This window comes from Sus scrofa, chromosome 2 (assembly GCF_054392235.1).
Source record: "Sus scrofa isolate SSC_HxYL_T2T_F1_AM1 chromosome 2, Sscrofa_HxYL_maternal_Yorkshire_Landrace_v2.0, whole genome shotgun sequence".
NCBI lineage: Eukaryota > Metazoa > Chordata > Mammalia > Artiodactyla > Suidae > Sus > Sus scrofa.
In genome coordinates, this window is record NC_139384.1 from 21,171,419 (window position 1) to 21,184,363 (window position 12,945).

The 12,945-nt window shown below is 58.0% G+C and overlaps 1 protein-coding gene across 2 annotated transcripts in view; it reads left to right on the plus strand.

Annotated features, from left to right (window-relative positions):
• The first annotated feature begins 593 nt into the window (after positions 1–593).
• ALX4 (ALX homeobox 4) overlaps positions 594–12,945 on the plus strand; it is a 48,916-nt gene continuing 36,564 nt past the window's right edge. Inside the window, exon 1 of one of the 2 annotated variants that reach the window (XM_085010091.1) lies at positions 594–1,537. In XM_085010091.1, coding sequence (XP_084866217.1) covers positions 1,081–1,537 — 457 coding nt within the window. In that variant the 5' untranslated portion in view covers positions 594–1,080. The remainder of the gene's footprint in view (positions 1,538–12,945) is intronic. The other variant, XR_014836603.1, reaches the window with a different exon arrangement.

The following is a 12,945-nucleotide window of genomic DNA, read 5'->3' on the forward strand; positions in this document are numbered from 1 at the left end:
CCAGTGGGTCCCCCAACTCCTCACTTTCAACGATGCCAGCCCGAAAATCCCCTAGCCCGGGCGCAGACGTACCTGAGATACGCGCGGCTCTTTCCCGGGAGGGGAGAGGAGGGGGAGGGGCAGCGCTCGAAAGCTTCGGTAACTGGCTCAGCCTGGGGTTTCCTCCAGTTTTGAGTGAACACGGGGCCCCTGCACAGCCCTACCCAATGCCCTTACAGGAGAGGGAAATAGTTAACAAGACGTGAAAGTGGCCGGCACGGGATGACTGCGGCACGTGTGTGTTAATTTCATGGAGGAACCGAGAATAGGGGAAAAGGATTGGAAACAGAGGAAAAGGCACCAGTGGGAAGGCCCACAGCTGCGCAGCCAAATTCGCACCCAAGTGTCCAAACGGCCTGCCTGCGCCCGGAGACCAGAGGCCCATCTGACTCTGAATGTCAAAACCTGTTAGGTTTTGCTTGTCGTTTGCATTTTTAAAAAATCTGTCATTAAAATGTTGTATGCCCCTTTCCCCCAGGCCAAAGCTGGGACCCACCAATTCTCAGCCTAGACTTTGGACCGCTGGGAGTCCAGACACCTCCCTGGCCCCGCCTAGAATCGAAAAGGGCCTCGGGCGCCTCCGGATCGAATCCCCTGCGAGCGGCGAGCACGTTAGTAGCGTCTCCTTAAGAGAGAGGGAAGGGTGTGGATGGAAGGAGAGTAAGGAGAGAGGAGGAGAGGGAGATGGAGTGGAGAAAGAAAGAGTCAGGGAAAAAAAATTCACTCTCTCTCCCTTTTTCCGCTTCAAAACCTTAAGAGGGTTTGGGAGATCTGGTCAACTTTCCGAAACATCTGAATCTTTTTACAGTCCCTGGTTCTCTCCCTGGGCCAGCTGTGGGGAGGGAGAAGAAGCGAGAGGAGGGGGTGAGAGAGAGAGAGAGTGAGAGAGAGAGAGACGTGGAGGGGAGGAGGGAGAGCCAGCAGGCCGGCGCGGAGCGCACAGCCACCGCCTCCTCGCCTCTCCAAACTCCCGGCCAAGGCGCGCGGTGGCGTCCTCGTGCTCTCGCTCGCGCCCCCGCCCGTCGCCCGCGCGAGCCAGGCATGAATGCTGAGACTTGCGTCTCTTACTGCGAGTCGCCGGCCGCTGCCATGGACGCCTACTACAGCCCGGTGTCGCAGAGCCGGGAGGGCTCGTCGCCTTTTAGGGCATATCCCGGCGGTGATAAGTTCAGCACAACTTTCCTGTCGGCCGCCGCCAAGGGGCAGGGATTCGGGGACGCCAAGAACCGGGCCCGCTACGGCGCGGGGCAGCAGGACCTGGCGGCACCTCTGGAGAGCGGCGCCGGGGCGCGGGGCTCCTTTAACAAGTTCCAGCCTCAGCCCCAGCCGCCCGCCCCGCAGCCGCCGCAGCCGCAGCCCCAGCCGCAGCCCCAGCCGCCCGCGCAGCAACCGCATCTCTACTTACCGCGAGGCGCCTGCAAGACGCCCCCGGACGGCAGCCTGAAACTCCAGGAAGGCGGCGGCGGCCACAACGCGGCCTTGCAGGTCCCCTGCTACGGTAAGGGCACGTGCGGATCCCTCTGGGCTGGGGACCACAGGGCCAAGGGCTTCGGCGCCTCGGAAACCCGTTCGGCTTGCGGGAGGCAGGAGTTGGTGGGCTGGGAAGGCGCGTGGCCGAGCGGTGTGTGACTTTCGGTCGGAAAATGGGGATCGACTGCTCCGAGGGGACCAGGGGATCAGTCCCACCCTCTTCAGATCCTTCGGCCAAGGGCGCGGAGCATAGGCTGTTAAACTCAACCTGGCGTCTGTTTCTCCCCCTCTCCGCTGTTTCCCCAAACCACTTGCCTTGCGCTGCCCTCGGGGCCGGCTCTGAAGCGGACGCTTCGCGCCGGCTCAAAGTGTGCGGCGGGAAACAGTCCGAGCAGCGCTCGGGCGCCGGGCTCCCGGGACGCCGAGGCCTCGCTCCTGGGGCGGCGGCGCGGGTAGAGGGAGCGCCGCAGGTGCGGAGACCCGGCCGCGAGCCTGGAGCGCGGTCATCGGGGAGCGCCCGGGATGCCGTGGAACAGGGGCGCCACACGGGTACGGCTCCAGAGACGCCTGGGGCCCCGCGAAAGACCTGAGTCGAAATAGTTTGCGGGCGGGGAGGCGGGCCTACTAGAGTTCCCTAGCGTTTCTCCTCCGGCGATCCCGAGAGGCCGCGGGCCTCCGAACAATGGTTTAGGACCGACCCGCAGGGAAACAGGAAGGCGCAGAGCTCCAGGCGGCGCGGTGCTGGGCAAGAAGCATGGTTCTGGGTTCTGATATGCGCCCAGAGCGAACCCGAGGCCTAAATGACCTCCAAGCCCCCTTGAACTCGGCCGCAGGACGAGCCACGACCATAGCCCAGGAGTCTCCAAAGGGCATCCTGAAGCCAGAGCAGCTCAGGAGCCCAGGCCTTCTCTTCCACAGAAAGAGGTTGGTGAGCCCCAAGCTGGCAGGGAGACAAACTGAGAAGGGACGGAAAACTCTGGGCTAAGGAGCCCTGGGTACACACGCTCCCCCTGGGGCCTTGGCCTTCAGGCAGGGCCCTGGAAATGACCTGATCCTGACAGGACAATGGCTTTGGCAGCACGGATTCGAATGGAGAAACACCAGGCCTGAGGACAGAGGTGGGACACGGTGGAAGCCTCGGTGGCTGGACTAACCTTAGGAAAAACAGCCCTTGGCAAATGCTTTCTGAACTGGCTCTCCACAGGCTCAGAACTAGGCCTTTAGGTGGTTGGTGACATACAAACATTCACACAGTCATACGCTTGTCTACACTTGGATTCTACACACGCATACAACCACTTCCTCATGAGCAGCATGTGGGCGCACGCGCAGGCACACACACACACACCCAAGTACACACACTCAGGTAGCCTCACACAGAGCCACACACTCTCAAACCCTCAGGACAGACTGAGCAGATATAGGAGGATCTGGTGGCTGTCCCCACTGTCCCCACCTTTCCTCTCCACCTTCCTGTTGGAATGAGATCAGGCGCTCAGGTCCCAGACACTCACAGCTGCACACAGGTGTCCCTTCCACACTCAGGCAGAGAGGGGCTCTCAGCCTCGACCACGGTCACCAGCCCGGGTCACCTGCAAAAGCATCCTCTACAGGCAGTAGCCTCTGGGGCAACCCACCCTGTGCCCAGAGAGCAAGAAACTCCTCTAAAGCCCCATTTCATCCTCTGCATCACGGGGAAATAGCAGTAGGGCCTCACTGGATAGTAAACATCCCCCTACAGAGAGAGCAAGAGCCTAGCCTGCCGGCTTCACGTTCGTAGGTTCTATCCTTGGCCTCTGTGCTGTTGAGAACCCGTAAGCATCCAATTCTGAGGACAGGGCAAAGCCCAAAGCTGCAGGTTGGAACAAAAGGAAACACCAATAGGACCCCACTCCCCTGCTGCCCGAGATGGAGGCACTGATTGGGGCAAAGGCACGGGACTACAAACAGCTCTGCTTATTCTTTCCCTTCTCACAGCAGCTGCTGTTTTTTTCAGCCAAGAGGAGATTTCTGACTCTTGTAGAAAAAAAGATTAGGCACATCAGGTCCAAGATGAGGAAAACCGAGGCACCAGGCACCGAGGGCTGAGGCTCTGTCCTCTGCAGAGGCAGCTGGGAGGAGCAGCCCCAAGCTGGCTCTCCAGACGGCCAGCAAGCAGAAAGATTGAGCCACGCTTTGGCTCCATTCTCTCCAACACTCGTGGGAGTGTGTACTCCAGAGCGGGGAGATGGGTCCAAGGAAAAAGCCTCGGATGTCACCAGGCACTTGGGGAAAGGCAGAGGCAGACGGGCTGGCTGCCGGCTCCTCTCAGCCCCCAGCCGCAGTAGCTGCAACCTGGCCACCTCCTTCCCAGCTCTGTGGGTCCCAGGGCAGGAAGCCAGTTCCTCCATCTGTGTAACTGCACCGAGCAGCCTCCTCCCGGACCTCAGCCTAGGGAGCCATTCTTCAAGTCCAAGTGCTCCTTTGTGAGCCAGAGGTGTGGGCCTGCGGGGTGTGCCGGGGCCTCGGCAAGAAAGCGCAGGGCAGGACAGCCACCTGAGTCTCCAGTGGCCGTGGCCGGGGCTGCTTCCAGAGGCGTGGAAAGAGGAGGTGAGAAGTCTTCCCACACTGCAGACAGCCCTGCCGCTAACTTGCCTCCATTTCCCCATCAGTCCTAAATAGGCGAGCACCAGTGTGACTCTGCACTGCCCTGCGGGTGCGGGGACATTCACTTTTGGATGAACGAGCCCCACTATCCCCTCGGCAGTTCCAACCCCACCAGGCTCCCGGTCCACACTTCGGCTTTCCGAAGTCCCTGCCTATCCTGGCCCATTCTTGGGTGTGCGTGGGCCCCAGGAGACACCCCAGGCTGGAGACCCGGTGTTTCTCAGTGGCACCAAGAGCCTCCTCCCTGCCCGAGTGGGGATCCGGATTCCTCACTCCCAAGCCTGGGCCAGCTCCCCAAGCTGCCGACGGCGGGTCATGCCGAGCCTCAGCCACGCATCCTGGGACACTTTCGGAGAACAGCCCTGCTACCCCTTCTTTCGCTTTCGATTTGGTGCACACAGATTTTCGTTACTAGTGATTGCTACATTCTCAGTGCAGAGGTCCCGGGAGACCAGGGCCAGGTCGGAGACCCCTGGGGTGCCGCCGCCGAGGGGCTGGTCTTGATTTGTTGAATTAGACGCAGCGTTTGAATGCTAGAGGTATTTATTTCCCCTCAGCGACACAATCCACACATCACAAACTGTATAAACTCCTCCTGGGTCACATTCACATTTAGCCAAAATGTGTTTTGTGTAAGAGGGGAACCCCCCAAAAAAAGGACAGCGAGAAACTAAGGCATGCGCATTAGTGGGTGACGGTGAAATGATCTTGAGGAAAACTCAAGCCTAGGAGCTGTGATGCCTCTGACTCTTGGTCCGCTTAGGGGTTGGGAGGGGAAAGAAGATGCTTTTAATTTTTCACTTTGTGAATTTCTATAGCCACCAGCCTGCTCAAACAGTCCACGACCTTAAGCGAAAAACACAAGGCTGGGATTAAAGGTCTAGTATTATTTTGAATCAATCAACGTATGCAAAGCTTTCTTTATTATCATTTACATACAGTTAGGTGGAAAGTCTGAAGAGTTATTAGGTATGCGTACATTGTCCTAACTACCGCCTGGATTAAGATAAGACCATGTACGTATTGTATCTGCAAAGGAATATTTGGCGGGGGGGAGGGGTGATTTTTTAAGTCGTTCTAAGAAAAAATTTCAGAAGAGATTTCGGGGGAGCCAGAGAACATGCCTCCTGTCCCCCTCTTACTCCCACTGGTGGTGTTTCTTGAGTCGATGGACCTTGTCCCGGCCGGACATTTTGCGGTGTCCCAACTCGAGCGAGGTGGTAGTACTGGAACCTCGCCTCGATCTCGGGGCTCTCGGTTTTGCGCGATGCGATGAGGGGCCGCCGAAGGCAAACAAGTTAAAATACGTCCATAAAACTTCGCCACGGTCCCCGAGGACTTTGGTTCCCGAGAGCCGCTGGGCGCACTTTCCTGGGGACGTACCTTGTTGTCTTTGGCCTCAGCCCCTTTCTCTCTTCCCGCAACTCGCGCGCGCGGCTTTGTTTTGGTGGCAAATTGAAATCTGAAATGGGCATGTAGCGCCTTTGCGGTTACAGGGGCTGAGGGGAGGGTGGAGTCCCAGCATTTGCCTGGCGTTTGGGCTTCTCCGAGGACCTTTGGACCAGGGTGCCCGAAGCCGCAGGCGGAGAAAGAAGGGGAAAATTCCCCAGAGGCCCCGGGGCTCCACGGGGCACGGGATGGGGAGTGGGGAGGCCGCGTTAGAATCTGTGCGCCTTTCGCAGCTAGGAAAGGCAACTTGGAAGGCGGCTCCAAGAGGACGTTTGGCTGGAGAGAGCTCTCCGCAAGGCACGGCCTCCGCATCCGCAGTCCCCATGCCCTCCCCTCCCCCAGGAAGCGCAAGACCCAGGCACAGGCACTCTTTGGGGTGAGGTGGTGAGAGCGCGGGCTTGCACGTGGACCTCGCCTGCCAGGCACCGCCTGGCTACAGGTTCCCACGGCTACGGGGTTCCCCAGGCGTTAAGACGGCAAGGTGGGTCATCAGATTAGGAAGCCATGACAGGGCTACATCCTGATGTCACCCAGTGAATTTAGGGTGAAAGCCAGCGCCCCACACCCACCCTGTGGACATCAGTCGCTAAGGGCAGGTCCGGACTAGACCGTGAGAGGAGGCCTTTCTTTCAAAATAGGGCCTTTTTGGAGAGAAAGGAGGCACTTCCGTCTGGACGCCAAGGCCTCCCAGCCATAGGCTGGTGCTTCTCAGAGAGCACTGTTGCTGGTGGTCCCCAGGGACTTCCATCCAGAAGTGCAGCCTTGCACCTTCTTCTCTCACTTACAGATGTGCAGCTGGGTGGCACTTCCACCTCTAATCAGGATGCTCCTTCTTCAACCCAGCACAGGGGTACGGGGTGGCCGGGGGGCCAGCAGATACTGCCTGGAAGACTGGTCTCCCCACAAAGGCTGACTCAGTGGCGCTACAGATGTCGGTCCAGGGAGGTGTTTCCGAAGCAACCACGCACCAGCCCCGTCTACCCACCCATCCCCAGCAAATTCCGCCGCCTTAGCAAAGAGCCTCTTCTCCATCCCATCTCACCCCGGACTAGCAGCACCGGGGAAGCCAGAGAGCAGTGGAAAGCGAATTGAGGCTTGATGGAGGGGAAAAGAGACTCGCAAAGAGGAGGTTCAGAGCAGCAAAAGGCTGGGGAGTGGGGTGACGATGCAGGGCAGCGGGCACTTTCGTATTCTGGCTCTGGAGGCAGCTAGAAGGGTCCCTGCATCGCCCGAGGAGAGAGGAAGGGTTTGCTGGGAGATACTGGTGGGAGGAAGGGCACTGAAAGAGGCACCAACGCCTGCCCCATACCTGTCTTTCCCTGGGGCCACGCCGCGCCACCTGGACTGGGATCTGCTGCTTGGGACAGCTGGGCTCGGGCGCCACTGCGAGTTCTGGAAGGAGCGGGAGCCTGTGCGCGTTTCACCGGATTCTTAAAACAGATCGTCTCAGAGCGGATTCTGCTTCCAAACTGCGCATCCAAAGCCTGGGCGTCCGCGCCAAGCTCCTGGCAGATGGACCGTCGGTGACCCGGGTCGGGGCAAAGCAGCTAGTTCTCAGTGAGCTCCCAGGGCCGTAGCAGAGAAGACGGAGCGGCTATGGGAGATTGGGGCTGCATCGCTAAGGTGCAGCTTGGCACATGTGCAGGGCAGGGTGCTCAGTCCCGGTGGCCGCAAGTCTTGGCAGCAGTGCTCTCTCCTCCCTGCATGTCCTCGGGAAGAGCCTTCCCCCTTCTCCTTCTGGGTGCGGATTTTAGTTCCGTGGAATGTGGGAGTTTGGACAATTTCCAAAGGCCCCCTAGGAGTTACTGTGCTGGTACCAGTTTGGACCCCCCTTCCACCGTGTTTTCCTGCCCTCCGCACCCTTACATACCTTTTTTTTTTTTTTTCGTCCAGGAGAAATCTCAGTAAAGCATGCTGGGAAAGGCTTTCCTGGAAGTGGGAATGGGTCCCGAGCATTCCCTGGGGTGTGCTAAGGCAGGCATCCTAGAGGGCTACGGTTCTAGATTCAGGGCTGGGGCTTAACTGGGGAGACGGGAGAGCAAAGGTGGGGGTGTCTTCATGCTCAAAAGTTGACCAGGCTCAACCTGGGGCTCAGGAGCTCCCGGCTGCTCCCCACCTCCACCCATCTTCGCGGAGCGCCCACAAGCCCCTCTCCTAGAGCCCACCGGGTGCCTGCCTGCTCTCCTCTGCCTTTGTCCTTCCGGGTGTCGACGTTTGGGCATAAGAAATGTTTACTGGCTGGAAGGATGAATGAAGAATTGGCGTCTCATTGGAGCGTTGCCGGAGCATGGATAAGCGCCCCTGTGAACGTATCCAGTACCTCCGGCTGGTGTGGGTGGGCGCCTGGGGGTTTGTGGGAGCACCTGCCCAGCAGAACGTGGGGCAGTGTGTGCCCTTCCCATACGATCGGGTCTGCGTCCTGCCGTCCCAGGGTGTTTCAGGGGACACTACGTACTAATTTGTGGGGACGCCTTTGTAAAAAGCGTGCGTTCTTCAGAGTTTGAGGCTGTGTGCCATATGCAAGCGAGGAGGGGACCTGCAGATCCCGGTGGCCCCTCCTGGACCAGGCATGCTCTAAGCTCTGCTACCAGAGTCACACACTGGGAGGGGGCCAGAAGAGCCTGTGTATCATGGCCGGTGGCCTCCCTTCCCCACCACTGGCCTGGTCTGACTCACTGAGTGGCAGGCGGAGTTCCCCTGGGGCTGGTTTGGGCCAGGGCGAGCCCCAGCATCTTCCTGGGGCCCTCATAGAGTCCATCCAGCCCACCTACACTGCGGGGGCGGGGGGCAGTGGGCCTCCTCTAACCCCCAGCTCTTGACTGTGTCCATCGGTCCTGGATGGCTGGCTGTGGTGGAGAAACCATCCTCGGGATCATCTTTAGGCACCCTGCCCACCCATTTAGCAGATGAGCAAACTGAGGCCTAAAGAGAAAGGGAGCCCCCCAGACAGCGTAGTGGGATGGGGGGGAACCTGTGCTGGGGACAGGGGAGGAAGAGAGAGTTGGGGACATCTCCCCACTCACCCACTGTCTCCCTTCGCTGTAACCTGTCCAGGCTGTTGCACACTCTATGTATCAAATAGGGTAGATGTTGGCCATCTGCGCCTCCACCAGAAATAAAGTGGACGCCACCAGGAGCTCCTGGAGGTTGCAGGGGCAACAGAAGAGCATCCAGTGGAATTGCAGGAGCTCACCCCAAATGCGACCCAGCCGGGTAGGGACTTCTGCTTTTTGCCAGGCTCCCCAAGCCCGGTTTTCTTTCCTAAGTGCATGGAGACTGTGCAGCTGCAAGCTCAAGGGTTAGATGAAGCCACATGATCAGCTTCCTCCTCTGAGGTTGACCATCTGCCAGGCCAGGGACATCGGTTGGGTCCCGAAGCCTGGTACTCCCCCCCACACGACGATGGGATGGGGTGGGTATCCCGCCCAGGGTCAGAAGAGACACCAGATGTCTGCTGGCCCAAATGCCCCATTTCACAGAGAAGGGGCCTAAACTGTCTAATTCCACTCACTCATCAAATTTGCCTGTCCCTGGGCCAGGCTTGTGGGGGATTCTGCCAAGCCTAGGTGGCAGCCCCTGCCTTGACAGACAGACAGACAGATCAGTAACTTGGTTGATGGCAGTTCTTGAGCTGATGCTGGGAAAGGGAAGCCCCAGCTCAGGGCCGGCGGGTGGCGTGGGAGTGGGGCGGGGGGAGAAGGGCTGGGCTCACCACACTCCCAAGTGGCTGTAACCCTGCCCAGTAAGAGGGGGGCTCAGAGAGGCTGAGGGAGGTTGGGAGTTTCCACAGACTCGCTGGATCTTCTCTGGGAGCTGAGAAGCCCATAGTGCCTCCCCTTTCTCCAAATTCCCCCTCCGTGCCTTCCCTGGAGGTCAAGGGTTGGCTTTTCCATGGAAATAGTCCTGTGCCTTTGGAACAGTCCACTTATCTCTGGTTCTACTCAATTGCTTACTTTGCAGAACGAGGCTGTTGGGGCCTGTCCCGCCTACGGGAGCGGGAGTGAGGATGCTGAGAGGTAGTGTGCCTGCAGGTATACCCTTCAAGGCCAAGTTCTCCACCCAGGAGGACTAAGGGCCCTGCCCCCTCATATCATCTTGGCCTGTGCTAAGTTATTTTGAATGGTCGAGGCTGGGGGAGGGCGTTCCGATCAGGTTTCAGAGTCTGAATGGAAACTCCGGGGCCTTCCTGGATTCATGGGCCTCTCTGATGTCCAGAGGTCTCCCTGGCTCTGTGTGCAGCCCCACCACTCAGCCACATGGGTTCATACCTGACTCAAACCCCAGCACTGAGCTGAGCCAGCTCCACAGCCCCCACTTCAAGGGGGAACCCGCCGACAGGCAGAGAAGGCAAGGATGCCCACAGCTCCACTGCCCAGATCCCCTTTCACACCTCTGTTGCCCATCTGAAAACCCCCGCCTGGGACTAGTTGATTTCAGAGGCCCTGGGGTTCTGTGATATTCAAGGCCTGGGATGGAGAGAAAGAGAAAAGGAGATTGAGAGAGAGAGGGAGGGAGGCAGAGGGGCGCTGTGGGTCCCCCAGGATCCAGAGGAGGACTCTGCCCTGCCCTGACTCATTGCACCGAGTCTCCTGGGAGGCAGAGGGTCCGTCCAGCCTGTCAGAGGGGAAGAGCCTGGGGGGCCTCGCCTGGCTCCCTGCCTCCGTTTCCCCACCTGTGGGAGAGGGAGAAAGTGAGGCTGACGGGGTGTGTGGCAAAAGAGGTTAGAGTTGTCGAGGCAAAGCCTCTGCTGCAGACAGCACCGTGTGACACCTCATGTGTGATGCCTGTGTGTGGCAGAGCACTCCTGCCCCAGGTGGGACAGCTAGGAGGCGGGGGGGGGGGGGGGGCAAGTTCTTGATGGCCAAGGGCACTGAGAACCCAGAAGGCACCCTTCTGTAGGATGATCCTAATTAGATTTGAAGTCACGCTCCTCCTGCCCCAGATGACATGGGATTGAAAGACTGGGTTTTACTAAACAGCCCCCAAAGAGCTCTTTCCATCTTTGCATCTGGGGATGCAGTGGCGGGGAGTTGCGGGGTGGAGGGGGCGGCCCGAGGGCGGGCTCAGTGCCTGGCAGGTCAGAGTCTAGACCTGACCCTGTGACCTTGGACCCAGCTTCTTCCTTGTTCCCCCGTGTCCTGCTGCACTGGAGTGAGAACACGGGGCCAGGCATGGCATCAGGACCTCAAAACGGTTGTGAAGCATTACTCCGTGAGTTCCCAGAGGCCCAGGGAACATGCCAGAACCTCTGGTCAGGACAGGATGGGGCTGAGGACCGTGTGTGGGAGCAAACAATGGGGAAAGACCCTCCTCCTGGGGAAGAGGAGAGAGACTGCGTGAGGCTTTCGTCTGTTTTGCTTCAAACTGTTTTCCCAGAGCCTGGAGCAGGGCTTGCTCTTCCCGGCAGGTGCTCAGTGAATGTTTGGGAAGGAGGGAAGGAGGGAGGGAGGCAGGGAGGGGGATCAGGATGTGAACATGCCAGGAACTCCAAAAATCTATCTTCTCTTCCTCCCTCCTTCTTTTGAATCCAGCCCTGGGTGAGAATCCGACTTCTAGCTAGTTCTCTTGATCCCTGGTGGAAGTTTTCCAGTGTGAGTCCCTCTGGGGTGTCGGGGAGTAGGCAGGGTGGGAGCAGGGAGGTCTTGGGTCACCCTGTTGTGCACAAGCCTGGAGCCCCTCAAGCCTCTGGCCATTGAAGGGGCACCTTTCCCCACCGCCACTGCTCCCCCTTTGCTGTCACCTAAGGGGCCCTGGCTAAGGTCTGGCTGCTGCATCCCCCCTGCTAGCTCCAGTCAGATGACAGTCCCCCCACTCCCCTCCTCGGGTCTCCCCCTTTCCCTGCTGTGAATTCTAGGCACTGCCTACTGGGTTCTGAACCCCTCGTTCTTCTGTCATCTGTCCATCAGGGCTGCCTGAGGGCTGCTGCTCTGTTTCCCCAGGTATCACATTCACTAGCGCCACCCCCACTTCCACCCCCACCTGGGATTCCAAGCTTCCACCCCATCCCCAGGGATGCCTGAGCTTACAGCCCTGGTGAAAAGAGACGCTTAGACCTGAGCCTGGGTTGGAGCCAGCCCTCAGAGGGTGGTGTCCCCAATGCAGGGACCGGGCGCTGTGGGGGCAGGGTGGACAGAGAGGCAGAGGAATCTCTGATGCAAGGGCTCCCTCCTCCCTGTTCAGAGAGGGAATTGGGCATCCACAAGCCTGCCAAAGGCTGGCTCCTCCTCCAACAAATCCTGCAGGGTTGAACCCCTGTGTCCTGGAGCCCTTGGCAGTGAATGAGTTGTTGATTCCTGCCCCCAGGGAGCTGAATGTGCAGAGGTGGGAGTCCTCAGGAGAAGTGCAATTGGACTGGGACTTAGTGGGGATGGGCGTTTGAAGTGGGTCTTGAAGACTGAATAGGAGCTCACCAATGGAACAAAACAGCACTTCGTTTCGTTCAAACAGCACTGGGAACAGCCCTCTAGACTCAGCAGATCACTTGGGTGGGGAAAATACATGGGGTGTTGGGGAAGAAGCAAGAGGGTTCATGCAGCCCGCATGATAGGCCCAGGGGATGGGGGAGGGGGGTAAAGCTATGAGGGCCATTCGTTTTCAGGGAAGGGGTTCAGATTTTGCAGGAGTCCCTGGAGGCCTCTGAGTGGTACAGTAAGAGGCCAAGACCCCCAGCTTAGCAGGGTCTCTTTTAAAATTCAAATCTTTATTTTAATTAGGGATAATTGTTATTGTGATAAAATATACATAACATAAAATTTACCATTGTGAAGATTTTAAGTGAACAATTCACTGGCATCAAGTCCATTCACAGTGTCTAAGCATCACCACTATTTCCAGAACCTTTTCAGCATCCCAAATGGGCCCCTTAAACTGTAACTTCCCATCTCCCTCTCATCTCCAGCCCCTGGAAACCTCTGCTCTACTCTCTCTGTCTCTGAATTTTCCTACTCCAGGCACCTCAAAGAAGTTGAGTAATATAATAACTGGCCTTTGTGTTTGGCCATTTGTCTATCTTATTGGCCATTTGTCTGTCTTCTTTGGAGAAATGCCTACCTGGTCCTTTGCCTGTTTCTGAATTGAATTGTTCAGTGTTTGCTGTTGACTAGGAGGAGTTCAGGTGCCTTTGGTTTGGTGAAGCCAGTCCTGGTGAGGCCAGGACCTGGGAACCGATTTCAGCCTGTACAGCTGAGTGACTATGGGCCCATTAGTTGACCTCTTTGCCTCAATTTCTTTATCTGTAAAGTGGGTGTATGGACACAATCTACCATGAAGGACTAGTGTGAGGATTCAATGAGGTGATATAGATAAAGAGCTTCCAAATTGACAGCACAATGTAAATCAACT